Source organism: Dichomitus squalens (genome assembly GCF_000275845.1).
Source record: "Dichomitus squalens LYAD-421 SS1 unplaced genomic scaffold DICSQscaffold_34, whole genome shotgun sequence".
Classification (NCBI taxonomy): Eukaryota; Fungi; Basidiomycota; class Agaricomycetes; order Polyporales; family Polyporaceae; genus Dichomitus; species Dichomitus squalens.
The window spans coordinates 162,267-184,196 of record NW_006766916.1 but is presented as its reverse complement, the minus strand read 5'-3'; the positions used below and the strand labels follow the sequence as shown (position 1 = coordinate 184,196).

Below are 21,930 nucleotides of genomic sequence, written 5' to 3'. Positions count from 1 at the left end.
CGCTTGCTATTGCCATCCCAGCTCCGCCCATCCTGTTTGCTCACCTTGCTCGATATGTCGCTGACCCATCGTCTGAAGCCTTCGAACGCCTTCAAGCAATGTCGCGCATGCGTGATTGCTCGTACGAGCCGCGCTTGTCCTCGCTCTGCATCCTTGCCGCCGCTCTCCTCAGCGTGCGTCGTCGTCGCTGCCGGCCCTAGAATTTAAGGCACCAGACATGCACATGTGATGATTGACCCCAATCCTTCTCCGGTAGCGAGATGGGAGCGGGCCTGTCTGCATCTTGAACACGACTCGGACCCATGGGACGCGCGCCAGGGCGCCTGCAATTGTTGTGGCGCCAAACTGCACGCACCTTGTCCTTAGGTCTCTCTACTCGACGCCTGCCACACCTAGCTCTCGGTCTCCGCTTCTGCCATACCACGTTTCAGAGCCTACGTTGTAGACAGCGATTCTTAGGATGCTACGATGTAGAGGACGTCTTGATGGAAGTCCTGCCTCCCGAAGCCACTGGCGGTCTGTACCCCCGACTCTATGGACGACGAGCTGCGTCCTGCGATGCGTCGACAAGCCGCATATCACAAGGACAGTGAGGACAACAAGAGAGACAGACATTATGAGGTCGAAGAGGACGTAGATGAGAGCGAAGAAGAGAGCAATCAAGAGGCTCTTCGACGACGAGGGTGGAAGTCCAAGTCGAGCTTAGCTCTCACGACAAGGCGACCCCACTGCTACTCCATGGTCTAGGGAAATTGGTGTGCCCGCAATAGCCGCATGTCATGCATCCTTCTTTCTGAATGCTCGAAGAAGAAAGGGCTCTTATGAGCCGCAGTTGCGTCGGAAACCGCTTCCTTCTCTTGTCCTTGCGGCGGATGCTCAAGCAGTACATCCACCCAGCGCACTTCGTTCGCGGTCGATATGGAAACAGAGTCGTATCGATCGTCACGGGAGAGTGCGCGGGTAGGAAGCTATGCCTTCGCATTGGATCGCCGTGAAGGTGGGTGTGGAGACGCGAGCTTAGACTGTTCGTTCCGAGGAGCATGGGGTCCAGAAGGGCTCCTACCGGACTCGGGGTATTTTGCGCTCCGTGCGTCTCATTTCTATGTAAGAACTCGTAACTTGTCTCTCAATCCCTTCAGGAAAGCTTCGGCGAACGCGTCGACTGTCAAGATGACCACTGTCCCGCTCCTCACTGGCACCGCCGCCGACGCGTCAGCGCAGGCCGTCCGCCTTTCGCCCTTTATCACATCACCTCCATGACACTGATCTAATACGATAAGGACGGCGTGCCTTATGCCAACCCTTCGCCGAGGCCTTCCTCCGCACCCTCCGTCTCACAATTGCCATCCACCGTCCTTTCTGTTCCGTCTCCGCCACGTGCTCATCGGTGCCAGCGACTACCGCCTCTTCTAATCTCATCATGGTTCAGGCCTGAACCATGATGACGTTCAGGACGCGTGAGCATTCGGTGTGGGACACAGGGGTTTTGTTCTGTACGTATCTGCCCATTTCAAGGGGGGCTTCGTCAATCTATCAGGCACGCCCCCACGCCTACAGGCCGGTCTAGGGTATGTTCCTATGTCCATCGTACTCTTAAGACGACATCTTCGCGGGAGCCATGACGCTCCGCAGCCCCGAACAAGTCTTCGTTAATAGGTTGAGATTGAACGTCTTAGTGCAGCAGCCACAGCCAGCCTGCTGAATCCCTTGCCTAGATGTTCCAGACGTCAGCTGCCGCAAGCCAATCCCTGCGGATATGCGATCCTTCGGGGCGACCGCCCGATCTTGTGAGAAGCTACAGGCCCTTCTAGAGCCAAACTCCCATCCCATGACCAGTAGTCAATCCTAATCAGGGGGTCTCTCACCCTCAGGGCTGCGCTCTCAGGTAAGCAATGAGCACTGTGAGAGTACTATCCTGCCCTTCTTAGCTGATTCGTACCCAGGGATTGAAGCGGTGTATCCTTATGTCTGTGCGGATGCTCGCAGAAGGACTAGTACCTACTGTCGTACCTTCCGCCCGCCCCGAGCCTTTCCTCCCGTCCACTTGATAAGATCTTGCACCATGGATGTCGTTGCTACGTTCAAGGAAACCACTATTCCCGTTATTCTCGGCCCCAGTAAGCTTCTCAGGCAACCTATTCGGGATACGATTGATTCGTTTGTCGACCATTCGTAGCCAAGCATGCTTTCACGAAAATCCTCGAGAATCGGCGCTCAGAAATCGAGGGCTATCCGCATCAAACATTCCAGTTTGGCACCACGGACAGACACCAAGTAAGCCCCTGCATCACGCAATGTCCCAATTCCCGCGATTTATTCACGATTTACTTGTAGCTTGATGTGTTCTACCCCGATCCCGCGGCAGTCTCGTCCGGAGGTCCTATCCCCGTCCTGTTCTTCGTTTATGGCGGCGGGTTCACCAGCGGCGACCGCAAGCAAGCCCCACCCTTCGACCTCGGGTACACCAACGTGGGTGTGTTCTTTGCCAAACGCGGGTATGCAACCATATCGCTACTTCCAACTTCACCTACAATAGCCCATCGCTCAAACTCCCCGTGACATGCAGCATCCTGACAGTGATCCCTGACTACCGCCTGCACCCCTCCGTCAACTATCCTGCTCCTGTCGAGGATGTCCGCGACGCCCTTGCGTGGTTCCTCGCCAACCCCTCAGTTGTCACCTCCGCCTCGAATGGTACACTCTCGTCAACGGCCGACATATCTACACTCTTCGTGATGGGCCACTCTGCGGGCTCGAACCACGTCGCCTCGCTGTATCTCTCTCCTTCTCTGCTCCCGATCGACTCGCCGGTCCGAGCCGCGACGCGCGGACTCCTCCCGGCGGGAGGTGCGTACGTGTTCAGCTTCCCAAACGCGGTCACCCCGCCCGGCCTGCTCGAGGCGTACTATGGCTCACAGGAGGCAGCGCTCGAGAACATGCCGCTTACGCTTCTCAAGCGGGCATCGGAGGAGCTTATCAAGAGCCTGCCGGAATTCTTCGTGCTCAAGAGCGAGCACGAGCCAGAGGCGATTTCGAAAGGGAACGACGAGTTCGTGGAGGCGCTGGAAGGGCGGCTGGGAAAGAAGGTCCAGTATGAGATTATGAAGAGACATAACCACATCAGCCCGCATTGGGCACTACTGAGCGGGGATGGCGAGGATTGGGGGGAAGACGTTGCGGTGTGGGTGAAGGCGAGGATTTGACGGGTCGTATGTAAGCACAACTTGGAGGGTGTGTGATGGGTCCTTGAGCACTAGTAATTCCGAGGACCGAGTAATACTGGAGAGTACTTGTGGTGTTGACGCACATCCGGAATCTGCCAGTGTTAATTCAGAATTCTGCTGAATCATAGCTGCTCATTGAACTTAGATCGTCTACATATTGGAACAGGCTGACGAGATAATTTATGAAAGGTGTCGTCTGATGCTATACACTCCATGATGATAAGAGTGCTACGGCATCGGTCGGGGAGACATGAGGCTCTTGTGATGGATGGCGCGACGAGGAGAGCGATATACGAAATGGCCCCGGATATTGGGGGGGTAGACATAGTAACGCCTTCTCCAGAGTCTCTTGGGAGGATCCAGTATGGTGGTCATAGGCGCGAAGAAAAGAAGTATCTCAGCAATACTCAGTGAGGATCATGTTATATCGGCAACACGGGATCAAGGCGAGGCAAACGAGAGATGACATGGCGAGGCTGGCGCGATCGTGGTGGACTTAAAGTTGTCGATGATCTCTCCCACTGGTCCCGTTCCCCTTGGTGTCCCCGTCATTACCTTCTGTGTCCAGATCTCCGAGGATCGTCATTTTCGTTGTGCAACGACTTGAAACTCGGGTTCGTACCTAGCTCTAATATCTGATAGCGCCTGTTCATGTTGATGCAGGTCCTGTTAGCCTCCGAGGGCAGCTAAGCAAATAGTGACTGGATGGATCCTAATCCTAGGCAGCCCGCTATATCTCATCACGAAGATGAGCTGCTGAACGCCAATGCCAGTCGATAGGAAGCTTGGGAGTGGGGAATTGACAATAGAGTACGAATCAATGTATCGGAGCTCCGGCAGCATGCAACACGCGCCATGGGGGCCCGCACGCGCGCTTGGATGACTTGGGCAATTCTGGGCGTAGCAACGTTGAATCCTCCCCTCACACTCGTCATGACCTAGCTATTCACGATTTTTACGATACATCTCTCTGGGCGTACGACGACCAGCAAATCTGAAGCGATATGGATGGATCGTCTGCGCGATCGCCGGGACAAATCCCTCCTCTAATACCTGTGCCGGTGCAGAAAGGAGACGAGAAGGAGGACGTATTCGCAAGCCTATTCTCCCCTCCAACGCCTCGCGCATCACCATCAAGAACCCCCGAGCCGACATACAGTCGACCCGCGAGGCATGCCCGACAAGAGTCTACGGACTCCGAGTTCGGAGCCTTCGTCTCCGTACCTGCAACCGAGGATCCTCTGCGGCTGGGGGGTGGTCCAGGGCCCCCATCGTTCACCCCGTTGCACAAGTCCGAGTTCTTCGACAAGTTCGCAGAGGACGCGAAGGCGGCTTCCCAACAGAGGAGGAGCCAGGTTCTTGACGAGCTGTTACAACACGAGGATGATCCCTTGTACTGGTTGCAAGGTACGAGTACCGTCAATGCTTCAGGATCCTCAACCCCGCAGTCGTCCCAGAATGCTTCCCGGACGGACCTACGGTCCAACGAGGATTCCCTCATCGACCTTGATTCGCCGTCCGACGCGCAGAGATCGTTCGATGCCCTCGCGTCCCACACAGGTCCCGTGTCGGTCACTTCTCCAGTCCCAGCTCCCGCTCCTAGCCGGTCGGTCCCGATTGATCTTGACCCCCTGAATGATGCTCGCGAAGGCGACCATGGTGCGCGACAGCGTGCGCAGGCGAGCCCGCACCATCTCGTCAGCTTGTCCCCAGTACGCTCCCAAACTCTTGCTCCGTCTACGCCGACTCGCCCTTCCGACCCGGAGATCCAACACGCGCAGTCGTCATACTTCACTCCGCCATCGATTCCTACGCGCTGGGTCTCCAGCCTCCTGACATCCACCATCCGAGGGACACGTACATCTCCGTCGACACCGCCTCCCGAAACGAGCATCGCTTCCCTCTTTGGACCGAGCTCGGAAGACCATTCGTGGTCGCGCTCAGCACCGCACTCGCGCGCCCCGACACATTCTGAATCGGCTCCTCCTGCTACTATCCCTATCACGCACGGGTCTCCGTTCGCATCCCAGCCCTTTGTTCCGCCGTCCGGTGCACCAGGGTTCGCTGGGGATCGGCAGTGGGATAAGGGCTTCGAGTTCGACAAGACGCAAGTAGAGAAGCAGAGCGTGCGGCTGGTAGGCCGAAGGGAGATGACGACTCCTGTGTTGACAGTAGAGATTGCGGACATGGTAAGCTCACACTCGGGTCTGTCTCATATGCCTAATTGACATCGGACTCCCCATAGCTGCGGCCATTCTTCCCAGCGCTCGTGCGCCTGCCCAAGCAATGGTCGCTTCTCTACAGCCTCGACCAGCACGGAATCTCGCTGAACACGCTCTACACGCGCTGCCAGGACTTCAAGGGCAGCGCACTCGTCGTTGTGCGCGACTCGGGCGACCGCGTGTTCGGCGCGTGGATGGGCGAAGGTATCCATCCGTCGAAAGGCGCGTACTACGGAAGCGGGGAGTCGTTCCTCTGGCAGTCGGTCGGAAAGGACCGCGTGCGCGTGTTCAAGTGGACCGGGAAGAACGACTACGTCGCGTTGTGCGAGCCGGACTATATCTCGTTTGGTGGAGGGTGAGCTTTGCGTCCCACCTTTGCTGCGGTTTGTGGCTCATTGCGCGTATTGCTCGAAATTCAGAGACGGCCGCTCCGGTCTATGGCTCGACGACACGCTCATCGACGGCTCGTCGGCGCGATGTCTCACATTTGACAACGAGCCCTTGTGCTCGGCCGGGCCGCGCAGGGGCGAGGCTGTCACGTTCGAGTGCGTTGGCCTGGAGGTCTGGGGCATCGGATGAATGTGAACTTCACTCTGCATCTCCAGTCTTCCTTCTTCCCCGGCTCAGTACTGTATCGATCGCAACCCTCTCACACGGACACTCAGTCGCAGCAGGAATGTATCGCGTACCTGGTTTCCCTCTCAATTTGTTGCCCTGCACACATACCACATGTCAGCTAATTCATCTACATCTCTTGATTGTTCCCAGTCTATCGGTCTTCGTCATAAGTAGGCTGTACGCTGACGAGTCTTCCGACGGCTTGGAGGGAAACTCGATCAGGTTTGCTGCTCTGTCCGTGCATTCACTTAGGCTTAGGACAGCCAGTCACGAAAGACACTGGTAGTACGTAGGCTGTCCTATCTGACCTCCTGCAGGTCAGTATACTGCGACAGTGACTGCCTCTGAGTCTATCTTACAATCACCCTACAGTGTGAACAAGGGGGACGTCGATTTTACCGCCTGGCCGGCCACGATCATTGCCATAGTCGTAGCCGGCTAGGCGGGGAAACTGACCTTCTCACTGCAGCGATGCTGCAACCTTGTCTCTCATACACAAGTTATACGACTAAATCCCGGGCCCGTACCCGTGCGGGGACGGGCGCAGTGTCCATCGCTGCGACTCTAGAACTGATGGCAACATTGGCGTCTGACGAAGTGTGTCGGTCTCGACGGTGGTGCCTGTACAACGGCGTTCAATGTGGCTAGTGAAGTCATGCCCCACGAAGTGACCCACTCTGGTCCGATGGTCGATGGGAAATCGCATTAGACCCGTGCCTCGTCCAACTAACCATCCATCTGACAGCCACGGTTCAGTCCTCTTACGCTTCCTCACACTGGCCGCGTTCCAGTATGTCCGTCAAGACTGTCAAGCTCGGCGGGACTGCCTCCAACATAACGGTCGGGAAGGTCGCCGTAAGTGCTGCACGAGTTCTTCTGCCACCTGCAACGATCCTGATTTCTTTAACGACAGTACGGCCTTATGACATTGACGTGAGTCCTTCTCACAAGGTCAAATGACTGCCGACTGAGAAATTGCCTTTCACAAGAGCCGCGACCCGAATATCTCTACTGATGAAGAGGCCGCGTTCGTCGCTATCAAGCCGGCCGTCGATTTAATGCCACCTGGGGTAAAGGTGTTTCTCAACAGCGGTGGGTTCTGCCTGTGCCCTCGAGGCTTTCCTCCACCCATCTCCCAAACGCTTCCCAGCCGACTTTCATGCCAGGGGCCTCACGACCGGCAACCTCTAACTCCTCGCCCGGTTCTACGACAAGTACCCTGAGTACGCGGAGAAGACTTTCCTTTCGGTCAAGGTCAGCTTCGACCGCACAAAATGGATAGTAGAACACTAGCGTTTATGCCCTTCTACAGGGGGGGACGAAATCCAACATACTAACTCCCGACAGCTCGTACGGTGTATTCCGATCCCTAGGCAAGGCAAAGTCCACTAACTGTATGCGTATATCTGCAAGGCCGAGAACCTGCGCCGCAGCGTGGACGCCTGCCTGGCCGCCCTCCGCGGGACTAAGAAGATCGACCTCTTCGAAACGGCTCGCGTCGACCCGAATGTGCTTCTTGATCAAGCGATGAAGACACTTGTCTAACTCAAGGAGGAGGGCAAGTTCGATCACATTGGCATGTCCGAGTGTCGTGCGGAGACCTTGCGCAAGGCGCACGCTGTAAGTTTCGTAGCTCTCAGATAAGCGACCGTAGTCTGTGATAGATTCGCTAACGACCTCGACAGATTCACCCGATCACCGCAGTTGAGATCGAGGTCAGTCTATGGTCTTATGAAGAGGAGGCGCGCAAGGGTTTGTGAAGCTGCCTCTTCAACTCGCTTGGGTGCCTGATATTTTACTGTCGCAATGCCTGTAGTCATTGCGACTGCTGAAGAGCTCGGGGTCATTGTGATCGCTTACTCGTGAGACATTTAAGAGGTTATATCGCTGCTGATCCGACACGCTGACGTTCGTCCAGGCCCCTGAGCAGGGGATTGCTGACCGGACTCATCACTAGCAAGGCCGAACTCCCGGAGGTTGACTACTGTCGCAGGTTCGATCGGTTCCAGGATGAGGTCGGACTGCTCTTCAGATTTTTTATATTGGCCATGGCGCTGACCCCGTTTCCACTATTTTCAGAACCTGAAGCACAACCTCGCTATTCTTGAGGAGATCAAGGTCATCGCCGCTCGAAAACAAGTCACCCTCCCCCAACTTGCCATTGCTTGGGTCGCATCGCGCGGGCCACACGTCATCCCTCTCCCAGGATCTACGTGAGTTCCCGTCCCTTGTTCCATGCCAGAATCACGGCTGACCGGCACCCACAGCAATGCAAAGAGAGTTGTAGAGAACATCCGTAGCGGAGAGATCGAGCTGACGCAAGAGGAGTTGGACCAAATCGCGGATGTCCTCTCCAGGCATGAGGTCAAGGGTGAGCGCTACATAGGCGGGCCAATCGCACAAGCCTTGCATTTGTGGGGATGAGAGGAGGTAACCGTGATGGATATTTACGTCCCCTGCGACATGAGGTAGGTAGATCGGCGATATGGCGTTCGCTTCACGGAAGATCGTTACTGTACAACACTTGGAATGTACGAAGATCCAGTGCGACAATGAGCCCCTGTGAGGTTTTATCCAAACCCAGAACGTCTAGTGTCGTCTATCGTGCAAGCCCTCAGAGGCTTGAACTGGTCTCTGCCGGCGATCAGGCGGGTCATAACGGATGGCGCAGAGAATGCGAGCGATGCTTGCGAGGTCGTGCCATTCTTGGGGTATACACTCGTCGCAATGGCGGGTCCCGCAGGCTCAGTGAATGGTGTTGTGGAAGGCCTGTAGAGTAAATTCATTGGAGTAAGATGCCGCCGTAACATCGAGCTTTACGGTGACATGGTGTCAATATATGCAGCGACTTTGCCCTTCCGCAGCCTCTCCAAACCTCCTGGAATTCCAGCGAGACCGCCTGGCACAACCTCCGCCCTATTTGGCTACCAGATGTGAGACAAGTCAACGCCGGCACAGAACGAAGAGTAGGCGGAAAGACGTACCACGATGACACCCGTAGCGGGCCACTCAGGCAGTCGACTGTACACCTCCGATCCGAGCTTATAATTCTCGGGAACATCGAATGTCCCGTACACGCGGATGACAGGCTCATTCTCCGTCACCAGGTCCTCAAGGTATTCATGGAAGAACGGCTGGACGGTGACAAACGCACCGCCATCCGCCAAGAGCTCGTAGCTGAGCTGCTGTTCCTCTCGCTCACCAATAGCGTCGTAGACGTAAGTGATCGGCTTGCCCGCGGCGAAGGTGCGGGCCTGGGCTTGGATCTCCCCGGGCGGGAGGTTGCGGTCGATGATGTGGGTTGCCCCGAGCGACTTGAGGAATTCCTGGTGTTTGAGAGAGGAGGTGGCGATGATGGCCGCGTATCCTTGCATGCGCGCACACTGGATGGCTGTCAGGCAGGACAGTTGTATCTTCAGTGGTAAGCGAGTGAGTGATTTCCACGTACCGTATTGGCCTACAGAAGACGAACCGCCGACGATGAAGGCGACGTCTCCGGCGTACTTGGTCTTACCGCCTTCCTCCCAAGGAGGCGTGAATTTGGCGGACCTCGCGCCATCATCGTGCGCCCAGATGCCAGTAATGACTGTGGCGAGGCACATGGGAACAGTAGCAGCCCGGTCAAAGGAGATGTTGTCGGGAATCTGAATAATACGATTTCGATACGATTCGGAAGTAAATCAAAGGGCTGAAGGTACCTTGGCGGTATAAGCAGCCGGACTGAGTGCATACTCCTGGAACGTCCCGTGCACTTCGTCGAACCATCCTTCGAACAGCCTACATAACATATCGGAGAAGAGGGGCACGCGTTAGAGACAACAAACATAATGACGTTGCCACAGCTTACACCTTGTCGCCCTTGGCAAGATGCGTCACCTTGGAACCGATTTCCTCGATGACGCCTGCACCGTCCAGGCCGCAGATGACAGGATATTCCTTGACGAAACCCCGAGCGGTCCCAGATTCGACGCGCCAGTCGGCGGGGTTGAGTGCGATTGAGATGAGCTTGACTAGGACGTCCTTGGGACCGGGCTTGGGAATAGGCCAGTCGCTGACGAGCTTGAAAGGCTGTCGCTCGGCAGGAATGACTAAGGCCCTTTGAAGCGACATCGTAAGCTGGTGTCGCTGAGAGCTGTACAGTTGTGAGTTATGCTGCTTGGGAGGTTGACCATTGTGTCAGCTTTGTGGAGAGTCCTGGCTACAGGAGATAGCACATATGCTAGTACTGCGAGCCGAGCCGGACAGAAGGGAACATGCATAGAACAATTGGAATGTGGACAGTTGAGGTGGGCTGACAAACCCGACCGGGAGATCGAGGCGTGAGGGCTCCTTGGAAGTTAAGTACTTATTGTGTAATGTAGCATTAATCGAGGGCAATATGTAGACGGAATATTGATCTCTTGATGACATCATGTGAATATATTTAGCGCCCATGTTGTTTGTATGCGGTAACGAATATTGGCAGTCGCATCCAAGTTCTTCCCAGAGCCCTGCGAAAGGTGTCGGCAAAGCTCATCACAAAGCTCAGCAATATGGCCAAGCAGCTGCCGACGGAACTTTGGTACCGCATCATCCAGTTCTTGCCTCCGCAGGACCAGAAAACATGTTTGTCCGTGTCGAAGCTGCACCACGATATCGCCCAGAAATACGTATTCTCGCACATCATCATTACTCTCGGACTCTGGAGAAGAGACGACGACATATCGCATGGGATTGACTTTGGCCTTACGCCTGCCCCCATCGAGGTCGCGGAAGCGAGCAGATTGGCCAAACTCAACTATGCCCTCCTTCGCCATATCACGCGTACGCCGGAATTTGCCCGCCTTGTCAAGAAGCTCACTGTGCGGGCCTACTCGCTCTTCGAAGAATCACTCTTAGTATATGAAATTAGTCAGTAGGCACCGGAACAGCTGTGCCACGCGTCTGACGTTGTCTCCTTCAGGTACTTTGGCCGAAGCTATCGAAGCGCTTCATAACCTGTCCGCCTTTGCTTGGTTCGGACCTTTGCCGAAACTGCCTTGCGAGGTCATGGACGCCCTTCTGAGGTCGTCAGGACAGAGAGTAGTTGATTTTATCATACAGTGAGTGCTCGGAGATAGCGGGACCTCTCAGTTGCACGAGCGACTTACCGGACAAACCAACAGCCCAGAGTTTCCAGAAGATTTGTGTTTGCCTTCCTTCACTCAGGTTCAGTCTCTCGTATTCCGACACAGATTCCTCGACCTATGGCCGCAGATGCATATAGGCGCTCCATACCACAAGACTGTCCACCAGACGATCGCAGCCAATTCCGCCACTCTCCGTCGCCTCGAAGTGTTCGGCGACGCCTTATGGGAATGCCTGCCCATGTCGTTCGCCAGCCTTCACGAGCTTGCCATTGTCTTTCCATGCACGCTGGCTGGTCTCGGCTCTGTCTTCGAACACTGTCGTGAGCTACGGGGATTCACGCTCTGTACGGAAAACGACGGCTCGGAGATTATCGACGTCTTGAACATCCACCAGGACGCATTCCCACACCTTACATCTTTCAAGCTTCTTTCTGTTTTCGACCTCGATGAGGATGTCATCGAAGAGGTCGCCAAATTCCTCAAGAAGAAGAGACGGCTGCGACGGGTTGACGTTCTCAGCCGTACGCAGGTCGATCAGGGCGAGGATCTCATCAATATGTCGTTCCTCAAGATCTTGCGGGACCTGCCAAACCTGGAGATTCTGGGACTGGACATACGGCCAGCCAAGATGACCTCGGCGCACGTCAAGCTTCTTGAGCAGTATGTCCCTCCTCAAGTGACTGCACTCTCCATCCTCTTCCACGCGAACACATCCGATGTGAAGGTCGTGGACTGGCGAAGCTTCGTGAGTAGTCTTATCACCTCATCATCCGCAATCCGAGGTACACGGTCTGCACAGTTCTCGAAGCATGAGGCTCTTCGCTACCTGCACATAGGCACTCGTCAGCCATTGACCCGTTCGCTCGGGAATGCCATCTTCAGGCGTCCCCCGCCTAACCTGGAGCTGCTCGGCTACAACAACGGCCTGCGGTGGGTGACGCACGATCCAAAGACGCGCGCCCCCAAGTACTCCGAGTTTTGGCCGGCGTCGAAGGTATACTTCCGTTCGGTCGAGGAATACCAAGGCCACGAAGATTGGGAATGGCTGCTGAGACATCACGGCCAGGACGATGACGATTGTGATATTTGTGAGTGATTTTCGTGACTCTACGTAAGTCGTCTAACTAAAACGGAGCTCAGGGTCGATGGATCCACCAGATCTATGGAAGCGCATGGACTCCAGTGACAAGGACTTGAATTAGATGCACGCATATACTCTGAGTGGTCGCTTGGACGATCCCCTATGAACATAGTAGACTCAACCAATTTGTCCTCCTTTCTTACATGCTTCCCTCATACGTGCTTCCAGCTTGAATCGGGATTTCAGTAGTAACGTGGCGTCAGGGGTTTTCCGTATTCCGTCAGACCTGGTCTATCGGCTGGCTGTGCATAGCGTGCTTTCCTGACATCGAAATCGTTCTAGCAATGCACATCTCGGAGTTCCCAAACAGCTCAAGTACAGACACGGCTATTCCAATGACGGATCGCAGCTGTTGCGGTGGCAATAGGGAGACGGTAGAGAGCATGATATCCCTTAGCAGCAGAAGGCCTGGGGACATGGCTATGACTACATGCGGCTAATGGTACAGGCCAGCCTGGTTGTACACGAGTGACAGAGCGCACGCCTGATGAGCAGGGGGCACGATGACTTGGTCGATGCAGACACCTTCCCACATGTACGGTCCTCTCAAGCTGTCCTGATGAGGCTATCCTACGAAGCAAATGCCTACTAAGATGCGCGAACTGCTCGGACGAATCCTAGACCTCCGAGGTGTGTCTTTGCAGAACGCCGTGTATCCGTGACACACTGATGGCACCAGCTGGGACAGCATCAAATTGCCCGAGAGTGAAGTTCAATACTGCTAATAATCTCCTTACTATGCATCATGTTGATGTATCGTACCCACCGTGAAAACACTACAGCACCATGTAATTGGTAGAGACTAGGTCCGCTCACGGCAGCTTCATAGCGTCTGTCAGCCTGCTCGTGACGTCCCAGGATAGGAAAGGACCATGCTGCGTGCATGTCTAGCGCCGAAGGGACACGGCCCTTCTTCAGCAACTGTCACCATTCCGAACGCTATTGCTTTCTCTAGGATGAGCTACCCGCGTCGTATAGGCTTACCCACCGAGCTATGGTATCGGATAATTCAAGCCTTGCCCTCCAACGACCAGAGAAGGTGCTTATACGTCTCAAGAATGCTTCACGACATCGCGTGGGAGATAGTCTTCTCCCATATCACCATTCGCTTTGGATTGTGGAGGGATGTGTCCGATCCCTGCTCGGAGGAAGTGTGTGATGATGAACAGGTTGAGGCAGACAAGGCTACCCGTCTCAGCTGCGAGCTCTTGCGGCACATCAAGCAGTCGCCGGATCTTGCTTGCATCGTGATGGGCATGACTGTACGCGCCTATACATATCCAGAAGAGGGTCCTTCGCAGGAGCTCATCGGTGCGCTTCATCCACCGGAGTGACACTTCAACTCTACTAATGACAAGCAATCATTACAGAGGCTACTGGTGATGCACTCTCCGTCCTTCGGCTCCATGCATTTGCTTGGTATGGTCGCGGTCCGGAACCGCAACCAGAGGTGCTTGAAGCTCTCATAGAGCACTCTTCTGACACTCTGTCAGAGCTAACACTTCCGTGAGTTGCATAGAATGGTTATGTGGGTTAATTTGACATATCTAATGGCATTATAACTCGATAGTCCTGAACTGCCAGACTTTTGCCCCTTCCTCCCATCCATAAACCATTTGCGCTCACTCGCGTTCCTTCCTCGTTGGTATGGAGAGACCGAGGAAGTCTCTCCTGAAAGCACGAGTTTCAGGGTGGCAGTGTCGCAACAAATGAGCCTACTCTACGCCGCCTTGATCTATCCGGAGACGTTTTCTCGGCATCCAACCTAGTACGGCCATTCGCCTCTCTAGTAGAGCTCTCTCTTGTCTCCATTTCGGAGATCGTTGGCCTTCACGAGGTCTTTGAGGACTGTACACAGCTTCGCTCATTCACACTGTGTGTAGATCACAAGATCGATGGAGACCTTGCTGACGTCTTTGAGGAGCATTCCGATGCCCTCCCGCTCCTCACTTCCTGCAAAGTGATGTGCGGCTGGATGACGGCAGAGGATATAGAGGCTTTTGCGACGTTCCTTCAAGGGAAGTCGTTCCTCCAGCGCCTCGACTTCGTTCACTCCTACGGATGGGCCTCAGAGGACGAGCCGCTCACCAATGAGCCAGTCCTGCGGGTCCTCAAGGACCTCCCTCACCTCACTATCCTTGGTTGCGACATTCGGTCCCAGCAGCTGACGTCAGATCATCTCGCTGAACTCAGCGCATGTATCCCGCGCCATCTCACCGCTCTGTCTCTGAGAATATCCGCCTCAGAAATGACCCTCACAGAAGATGAATGGGCAGAATTTGTATGTCGTGCTCATGCTATGTTGCCGAACTACCAGCACTGAATTTTTGACATAGTTCGAGGCACAAGAATTCTGCCGTTATCTACAGCTACTGCCAGACAACGACATTGAGCTCGAGTCTGTCGTCTCCCGACATCCCCCACCCGTGCTGCAGCTCCTTGGGTACAAACGCAACCTGCGCTGGGTATCACGCAACCCGAGCACGAAAGAAGTACTGTACAGCGACAGCTGGCCCGCCTCAAAAGTGTACTTCAGACAAACCGACGACTTTGGCTACGAAGACTGGGAGTGGTTGCTGAGGCACCACGGACAAGACAGCATCATCAATAATTGTGAGTGCGCTCTGATATTGATTCGAAGATCATACCACTCATTTGCAAAAGGAACATCGCCCATCCATATGATACGCAGTGCCCACCGAATGATACATATGAAGCATCGCGCGTCATTTCGGTGGCCTCAAGAGAGCATCGCTTCGTTGGAGTGTGGACGAGTAGGTGGACGAGGTAGGGGGTCGTATGGCTGCCTAGACCCCTCGTCACTCTACTATGTCATTAGGGGTAGTGAAGGAACTTGTATAGCATCAGATCGATTGCATGAATGATGACCTGCGAAGACCCATGTTGCTCTGCGAAATCTCGACCTTATGGAGTTTCGGCGGCATGTACGACCAATTTGACACCGCTGACTTCGCCCTTCCGCAGCCTCTCCAAACCTCCTGGAATTCCAGCGAAACCGCCTGGCACAACCTCCGCCCTATTTGGCTACCAGATGCGAGACAAGTCAACGCCGGCTAGAACGAAGAGTAGGCGGGAAGACATACCACGATAACACCCGTAGCGAGCCACTCGGACAGGCGACTGTACACCTCCAATCCGAGCTTCCCATGCCCAGGTAGTTCAAACGAGCCTAACGCGCGGATGACAGGCTTGCTTTCCGTAACCAAGTCCTCAAGGTATTCGTGGAAGAACAGTTGGACGGTGACAAATGCACCGCCATCCGCCAAGAGCTCGTAGCTGAGCCGCTGACCATCTCGCTCACCAATAGCATCGTAGACGTAAGTGATCGGCTTGCCCGCGGCGAAGGTGCGGACCTGGGCTTAGATCTCCCCGGGCGGGAGGTTGCGGTCGATGATATGGGTTGCCCCGAGCGACTTGAGGAATTCCTGGTGTTTGAGAGAGGAGGTGGCGATGATGGCCGCGTACCCTTGCAGGCGTGCGCCCTGGATGGCTGTCAGGCGGATCCGTTGTAAATTCAGTGGTAAGTGAGTGAGAGATCGTCACGTACCGTATTGGCCTACAGAAGACGAACCGCCAACAATGAAGGCGACGTCTCCGGCGTACTTGGTCTTACCGCCTTCCTCCCAAGGAGGCGTCAATCTCGCGGACCTTGCGCCATCCTCGTGTGCCCAGGTACTGGAGAAGACTATGGCGAGGCACATTGGAACAGTCGCAGCCCGGTCAAAGGAGATGTTGTCGGGGATCTGGGTGATTTTCGCCTCAGTACTCTTCGGCAGTAAGTCAAAATGCTGAATATACCTTCGCGACATAAGCAGCGGGGCTGAGTGCATACTCTTGGAACGTCCCGCGCCCTGGGACGAACCATCCTTCAAATAGACTACATATCGTACCGAGGAAGAGGGGCACGCGTCAGAGACAACACACATAACGGCGTTGGCACAACATACACCTTGTCACCCTTGGCGAGGTGCGTCACCTCGGATCCGACCTCCTCGATGACGCCTGAACCATCCAGGCCGCCGGCGATAGGATAATCCTTGAAAATGCCCGAGCCCCCGAGTTCCAGGCGCCAGTCGGCGGGGTTGAGTGCGATGGAGACGAGCTTGACTAGGACGTCCTTGGGACCGGGCTTGGGAATGGGCCAGTCGCTGACGAACTTGAAAGGCTGCCCTTCGGCAGGAACGACCAGGGCCCTTTGAGTCGACATTTCAATCTCTCTGATGGGGTTACTGTGAGACGTAGATGTGAGTTATGGTACTTGGGGGTATGCACGTACACTTTATACTCCCATTGGGACGTGTCAACTCCAGCCTAACGGGTAACGCATCTTCGCAGTTGATGGTGGGTGCAACTTCCGACAGAACTCTCGCTGCCGATTTCCCGGATATCTGATTCCACCGTTGCTTTGTAATACTGGAGGATAACGACATCGTAGCTTGCTAAGCAGGTCAAGTTGAGGTAGTAGTACTCCCTGTGATCATAGCGCCCACATTAAAGTGCGACCAACCGGAATACTTCGTCGATACCGGCAGTAGCCTCTGTATGTAGCTGACCACATGGAATCGAAGAGATGTTTGAAGGCGCGGCGAGTTGATGAGCTGTGAACCAGAAGAAACTGAGCAGCTACTTTAGATTAGTAAGCCTAGATCTACGGATCCCGTTCGGACGAACGCTGGGCGATACATAAGGCCTAAGGGCTCGTTTCCCTCGAAGGGTCACATAATTATCTGTAGTTCCACGAGATTCCAGTAACCATGCAGAAAACCAGGATCATCGAACGTTGAGTAGATTCAGTCACAAGCGGTGAATTTGTGGCAGGCGCCGGGAGGTCTTTCTCAGATCTCAACGCTGACATAATTTAATATGATGAATCGCAACGCAATTGATCGAGACGCCCTGTCGCTTCGCTCGAGGGCTCGATTTCTGGCTTCAAGGGTTGGTAGCTCAGGTTTTCGTGCGCTAACTACGGCGGCCGCTCGCGCCGGGTCGGAAGGATGTTTGCTGACCAGCGTTGGTCTCAGTGGAGTAGACTCTTTTGGCAGGTGGCTCAGAATCGGTGGGGTAGTCTACCATATCAACCGTTCATCACCATTCAGGCGCCAGCTCAGGAAGAGAGGAAAAAAATAAGTGGGAGAATTGAGGGAGGTAGCTAGAGAGAGCGGAAGACGGGAGAAGCGCTTAATTCTCGGCTGACATAATCCAACCTCGTGGCTGGTTGCGGATCCGTTCACGGTTCACCTGAGTCCGACCTCTGACAACCACCAGTTCCCCAACCTCGCGAGACAAGCTAGAGCCTGGAGGTCGTTGAGCATGCTGATATTTCCTTCAGAGATATGGGGTCTTGTCGTTCGTTACCTCCCACGGAAAGACCGAAGAACGTGTCTCTTTGTCTCCCGCATGATGCACCTCGCCCTATCCAGCGTTTTCAGCGACATTACAGTGACCTTTGGACTATGGCGGAGAGATGTATAAAACGTTGATCTATTGGAGGGACATCACGATTGAATGAGTCGTAACAATGGTATCACTTGGGACGTCCTGTGAACGATCTCTTGCCGCCCAGATTTTGCGAGAGTAGTTAGGAGGCCCACGGTCCGTGCCTACGCTTGGGATGATCATAGCGAATGCATCTTCCAGACTCGTGAGTGCTCCGTGCAAGATTCTATGACTTACAATCTGATGTATGGTACGCTACTTTCTAGGCTGCCTGATTGCAACGCTCGACATGCTCATCAACCTTCGCTCCTTCAGCTGGGATGGCGAACGTCCTTCCCTCTCATGCTCAATACTCCAAGCGTTGTTTTCAGCTTCTGGGAAGACCTTGAAAGAGTTTTCTATGACCACGTTATCCGCACAGTAATTCCGTTGCACTACTCCCTATTGTTTCTCGCTGACTTCCGCCCCTTAGAATAGGAAGGGAAGGCATCCCCTTGACCTCCACCCCGACGCGCCTTCATACTTTGTTCATCTCCCACGCGGGAATTGGAGCTGACATGCTCTCAATTGATGAACAGGCGGTGAACTCTATGGCTAGGATACTTGAAGCGAATGCACACACCCTCGTTCGACTCACCATTCTCAGCGACATCCTCTGGCTCTGCTCCGTACCTTCTTTCGTCGGGCTGCGGGAGCTCGGATTTGTGTTCACCGAAAATTTCGACTAACTTCCTCTAATATCCCGACACTGCGCCGTCCTGACATCGCTCACAATCCTCTCTATCCACCCGGACGAGCTGCTCCCTGTGCTCGAAGCACACCCAGACGCCCTCCCCACTTTGACCTCGTTCAAGTTCCTCAACACTGGGCCTGATATCCTTTCAGAGGAGGAAGTTGACATTCTTTGCAGATTCCTGCAGGACAAGCAGCGTCCCCGTCGCCTCGACGTTCGCGTGTCAGCGCAGTCGGGAGCGGACCAGGCGTTGCTCAGGCTCCTCCCCAAGCTCCCCGCGCTTGATGCCCTCGGATACGAGCTGACACTCTTTGACTGGAACCCGCACTACATGAAAGTGTTTAAGGATCATTTACCGAGAGTCATGTCGTCGCTACGCTTCACTCTCATCATACCTTGGGAACAGGACTCGCTACGTGAGACGATCGTCAGGCGGCTCGGAAGGCTGGTACGTCCTGTTTCCCTCGGCTACGCGTTGCGTTTGTTTCTCGTCTGCATTGACAATCGCGTCCTGCACAATCACAACCCTGGTGTGGTAACAAGTAGGCTGATTCACCCTTGCATCTATAGTTCGGCGAGTGCTCGTCTATGCGCTACCTGCACATCCTCGAGCCACCACTTCCGGGCTACAACCTCCTAGGCCATCAGCTACCCCTCGAGGACCTGCCGCACTCGCTGGAGCTCTTCGGCTACGGGCCACACCTGCGCCCAGTCGTGAAGCGGCTGTCTGTCGGCCGGGGGCACCTAAGTCGAGAGTACGGGCCGTGCTGGCCGCTCGAGAAGGTCAAGTTCAGGACGGCGGAGGACTTCGGGTGCGAAGACTGAGAGTGGCTGCTGCGCTGGCACGGCTATGGCGGGACGCAGAGAGGTTGCATCTGGGCGTGTGGCGGGAGGAGTGGGGGCGCTTCCCTTCATAGGTCGGCGCCCGGGTCACCAGACTTCCGGAGTTCGTTCGCTGAGCGTGAGTAGTACGTGGAATGTGTCGCAACTGTTTGTGTCTTCGCAATCGGCGGGTTTGACATGTAGTTCTTCTGGTACTACGAAGCTCGAGTCCGTAATCTTTCATGCAATTGCTACTATCTGGGTGAACAGACCAAGCAGCGTCGAAAAGAGGACACTAGCCTAGGATATATCTCAGAGGGATCATCACAATACAAAATCTCCCGTGTTCCGCGCGTTCCTGGAGTCAGTACTGTCTGAGACGGACGACCTGATCACGGCAGGCATTTCGACTGGCGAAAAACCAATGAAAAGGGGGAGGCGCAAAGCAATCTTTTCTTTTGTAGAGACGTGACTCTTCTGAACAATCCTTTGCAAAACGGCGGACGTCTGCCTCCTGCCGTGTATCCGCATCCTCAGTCGCCGTGCACAAACCCCGCTCCGCACATGCCCGGGGGGAAAGGGACGCGGACAGCGTAGATTACGTCCACGTTGCAAGACGGCAACCCTCCGTACGGAGCGGAATGGACAGCACTATATGCACTCACGATATATGCATGGTATACGTTGATCTCGGTATGATATAACACCCCCAGCCTCGAGCTCTAGCGCGGCCCTCCCCTCCTCCCCGTCCCAATTCCGTTTCCGATCCTGTCATAGCGAAGCACGATCCCCGCGCACGGTCCACGGTCAGCCGGCCGTCATCGTCGCTCCGGCCCTATCCCGGGGCCGCGCGGGGGAGTCGTCTCGGGCAAGACGGGGACGTAGTCCTTGATGAACGCGTTCTCCCCGCGGATATTGATGAATGAGTACTGCAAGCCCCGGAGTCAGCCGCCGCCATCTTTCGAAACGCCATCACTCACCTCCGCGAGCTCGACCCCGCTATGCCGGTTGTAGTTCGCGTACACCAAGTTGATCTGAATACCAAATCATCAGCCCCAAGCTCCCCGAAGCTCGCGCGGCACGTGCCTCGTTGTGGAACGGCCGCAGGCCGGCAACCTCTAGCAGCTCCCACCACTCCAAAAAGTCCTGGAAGCGCTGGTTCCACACGTGCAGCTCGATCTGCAGCTGCCCGAACGGCAGGACGCCCTCGCGCTCCGCGACGCCCCACCCGCTCGTCGCGTTGTCGTTGTTGGGCGCGTGCGGCCCGCCGCCGCCGGGGTTGCCGCGCTCCATGGTGAAGTCGCGCACGATGCCGCGGAACGTCTCCCACTCCCAGCCCTCGACGTCGAGCCGGAGGAAGTCGATGTGTGAGTGACCTGCGTGCAAGGAGAGGGAGGGGCGCGCGTCAGCGATCCGGCCGCCCTTGCACTACACCATACTACCGCAGCAGACTCACCGTTCTCGGCCATGAGGCTCTTGAGCGTCCACGTCTTGGGCTCGTCGCCCGCGCCGTGCCTGTCGCTCGCGCCGAGCGCGAGCTTCCCAAAGTGCGCCCTGTGCCGCAGCGCGCGCGGGATGTGGCCCTCGGCGCCGGCGCCCTTGGTCGAGTCGTATATCCAGACCTGGCAGAAGCGCGTGGACTGGAGGAGCGTCGCCTCGAACAGGTACGTCGAGTCGATGCCTGCGTTGCGTGCGTGCGCGGTGGGGGAGAGAGGTAAGCGCGCTAGTTCACGTACAACGTGCGGGTTAGGCAGCTCGGAAGCGGGGGAGGATGTCGTATCGGGGATCACAGATCGGCCCTGCGCGCTGTGCCAGCGAGACAGCGCGCGCTCCCGATGTGAGAGCGCGACGCACGTTCATCAATCCTTACAGCGCGCGCGACTAATGCAAATACAAAGACCCATCCAGACTCACAACGCTGCTAAATAATGGAAGATACGCGTTGGGGTGAGCGTTCCCAGCCAGCATGCGTCTGCGCGCGCTCATCTCGACGCGAAGACAGATCTGAGTCGTGACCCCGCTTTGACGCCGGGAGGAAGACGGAAGCAGAGGAGGGTGTCAAATTGCACAGCGCGACGTGTCAAAGCCCCCGCGCAAGGCGGTGAGCAGCGACGACGCTGGGCGCGTTGCGGACGTGCGAGGGTGTAGATGCATAGCCGAGACGAGGTGGGGGCAGTGGCGTCTACCAAGTGGAGTAGAGGCGGTAACGCGAGCAGGAAGAAGGGCAGCGGGACGACGTGGCCACACAAGGGATGCACAATGGTGCGCAATGATAGGGGTGCAAGGGAGAGGACGTACCAAATGAGTAGATGACACAGTCAGGCTTGTCCTGTATTCTGGACATGCCGCATATCCATTTCCCGCCGTCGCCGAGGGCACCTAGCCTGTCGAGTTCGTGGGGGCAGTTGTATAGTGGTGGGAAGAAGTCCCCTGTAGGCAGACGTCAGCTGCGAGCTGCGAGGACGGCACTGGCTCGGACTCACAGACGGTGTATGGTGGCCAAGGATCTTGGTCTGGGGGAAACCTGGAGGAAAGTTAGGAGGAATGGAGCGGAGGCGAAGAGGGGGGACGGACATGACGACTTGTGCTGGCGTAGGGCCATATC

General features: G+C 55.6%; 10 protein-coding genes across 10 annotated transcripts in view; 7 read left to right on the top strand and 3 right to left on the bottom strand.

Moving 5' to 3' along the window:
• Nucleotides 1–395: 395 nt before the first annotated feature.
• DICSQDRAFT_138981 (uncharacterized protein) lies at nucleotides 396–2,077 on the top strand. Its single transcript, XM_007368304.1, has 4 exons — nucleotides 396–755; nucleotides 811–1,087; nucleotides 1,140–1,885; nucleotides 1,944–2,077. The coding sequence occupies exons 2-3, from the start codon at nucleotides 1,041–1,043 to the stop codon at nucleotides 1,258–1,260; spliced, it is 168 nt and encodes a 55-aa protein (XP_007368366.1). The 5' UTR covers nucleotides 396–755; nucleotides 811–1,040; the 3' UTR covers nucleotides 1,261–1,885; nucleotides 1,944–2,077.
• DICSQDRAFT_109517 (alpha/beta-hydrolase) lies at nucleotides 2,063–3,359 on the top strand (the record flags this gene model as incomplete). The annotated part of the gene is made up of 4 exons (XM_007368303.1): nucleotides 2,063–2,117; nucleotides 2,177–2,274; nucleotides 2,335–2,495; nucleotides 2,567–3,359. The coding sequence occupies 4 exons, from the start codon at nucleotides 2,063–2,065 to the stop codon at nucleotides 3,201–3,203; spliced, it is 951 nt and encodes a 316-aa protein (XP_007368365.1). The 3' UTR covers nucleotides 3,204–3,359.
• Nucleotides 3,360–4,755: 1,396 nt separating this feature from the next.
• Nucleotides 4,756–6,211, top strand: DICSQDRAFT_109514 (TLD-domain-containing protein). The gene is made up of 3 exons (XM_007368302.1): nucleotides 4,756–5,413; nucleotides 5,470–5,801; nucleotides 5,866–6,211. Exons 1-3 carry the CDS (start codon nucleotides 5,375–5,377, stop codon nucleotides 6,023–6,025), a joined length of 531 nt encoding a protein of 176 aa, XP_007368364.1. The 5' UTR covers nucleotides 4,756–5,374; the 3' UTR covers nucleotides 6,026–6,211.
• Nucleotides 6,212–6,856: 645 nt separating this feature from the next.
• DICSQDRAFT_172552 (Aldo/keto reductase) lies at nucleotides 6,857–8,488 on the top strand (the record flags this gene model as incomplete). Its single annotated transcript, XM_007368301.1, has 10 exons — nucleotides 6,857–6,919; nucleotides 6,978–6,997; nucleotides 7,056–7,134; nucleotides 7,478–7,573; nucleotides 7,616–7,684; nucleotides 7,750–7,816; nucleotides 7,881–7,926; nucleotides 7,983–8,079; nucleotides 8,144–8,277; nucleotides 8,332–8,488. The coding sequence occupies 10 exons, from the start codon at nucleotides 6,857–6,859 to the stop codon at nucleotides 8,486–8,488; spliced, it is 828 nt and encodes a 275-aa protein (XP_007368363.1).
• A 54-nt stretch (nucleotides 8,489–8,542) lies between these two features.
• On the bottom strand, nucleotides 8,543–10,199 carry DICSQDRAFT_109509 (GroES-like protein). Its single transcript, XM_007368300.1, has 5 exons — nucleotides 9,912–10,199; nucleotides 9,763–9,841; nucleotides 9,513–9,708; nucleotides 9,049–9,455; nucleotides 8,543–8,988 (listed from the first exon to the last, which is right to left on the bottom strand). The coding sequence occupies exons 1-5, from the start codon at nucleotides 10,172–10,174 to the stop codon at nucleotides 8,881–8,883; spliced, it is 1,053 nt and encodes a 350-aa protein (XP_007368362.1). The 5' UTR covers nucleotides 10,175–10,199; the 3' UTR covers nucleotides 8,543–8,880.
• A 397-nt stretch (nucleotides 10,200–10,596) lies between these two features.
• Nucleotides 10,597–12,412, top strand: DICSQDRAFT_162701 (uncharacterized protein; the record flags this gene model as incomplete). Its single annotated transcript, XM_007368299.1, has 5 exons — nucleotides 10,597–10,954; nucleotides 11,007–11,145; nucleotides 11,278–11,917; nucleotides 11,972–12,260; nucleotides 12,313–12,412. 5 exons carry the CDS (start codon nucleotides 10,597–10,599, stop codon nucleotides 12,372–12,374), a joined length of 1,488 nt encoding a protein of 495 aa, XP_007368361.1. The 3' UTR covers nucleotides 12,375–12,412.
• An 818-nt stretch (nucleotides 12,413–13,230) lies between these two features.
• On the top strand, nucleotides 13,231–15,019 carry DICSQDRAFT_182260 (uncharacterized protein; the record flags this gene model as incomplete). The annotated part of the gene is made up of 6 exons (XM_007368298.1): nucleotides 13,231–13,624; nucleotides 13,684–13,819; nucleotides 13,884–13,954; nucleotides 14,197–14,594; nucleotides 14,650–14,926; nucleotides 15,006–15,019. Exons 1-6 carry the CDS (start codon nucleotides 13,270–13,272, stop codon nucleotides 15,017–15,019), a joined length of 1,251 nt encoding a protein of 416 aa, XP_007368360.1. The 5' UTR covers nucleotides 13,231–13,269.
• Nucleotides 15,020–15,238: 219 nt separating this feature from the next.
• DICSQDRAFT_172548 (GroES-like protein) lies at nucleotides 15,239–16,541 on the bottom strand (the record flags this gene model as incomplete). Its single annotated transcript, XM_007368297.1, has 6 exons — nucleotides 15,239–15,358; nucleotides 15,418–15,687; nucleotides 15,800–15,816; nucleotides 15,882–16,077; nucleotides 16,133–16,211; nucleotides 16,282–16,541. The coding sequence occupies 6 exons, from the start codon at nucleotides 16,539–16,541 to the stop codon at nucleotides 15,239–15,241; spliced, it is 942 nt and encodes a 313-aa protein (XP_007368359.1).
• A 1,267-nt stretch (nucleotides 16,542–17,808) lies between these two features.
• Nucleotides 17,809–18,499, top strand: DICSQDRAFT_138976 (uncharacterized protein; the record flags this gene model as incomplete). The annotated part of the gene is made up of 3 exons (XM_007368296.1): nucleotides 17,809–17,975; nucleotides 18,037–18,190; nucleotides 18,243–18,499. Exons 2-3 carry the CDS (start codon nucleotides 18,060–18,062, stop codon nucleotides 18,496–18,498), a joined length of 387 nt encoding a protein of 128 aa, XP_007368358.1. The 5' UTR covers nucleotides 17,809–17,975; nucleotides 18,037–18,059.
• A 1,489-nt stretch (nucleotides 18,500–19,988) lies between these two features.
• DICSQDRAFT_162699 (uncharacterized protein) overlaps nucleotides 19,989–21,930 on the bottom strand; it is a 3,682-nt gene continuing 1,740 nt past the window's right edge. Inside the window, exons 4-10 of the mRNA XM_007368295.1 lie at nucleotides 21,900–21,930; nucleotides 21,809–21,849; nucleotides 21,624–21,755; nucleotides 20,782–21,006; nucleotides 20,412–20,701; nucleotides 20,306–20,359; nucleotides 19,989–20,254 (exon numbers count right to left, since the gene is read on the bottom strand). Of these exons, the coding sequence (XP_007368357.1) occupies nucleotides 20,144–20,254; nucleotides 20,306–20,359; nucleotides 20,412–20,701; nucleotides 20,782–21,006; nucleotides 21,624–21,755; nucleotides 21,809–21,849; nucleotides 21,900–21,930 (884 nt within the window). The 3' untranslated portion in view covers nucleotides 19,989–20,143. The remainder of the gene's footprint in view (nucleotides 20,255–20,305; nucleotides 20,360–20,411; nucleotides 20,702–20,781; nucleotides 21,007–21,623; nucleotides 21,756–21,808; nucleotides 21,850–21,899) is intronic.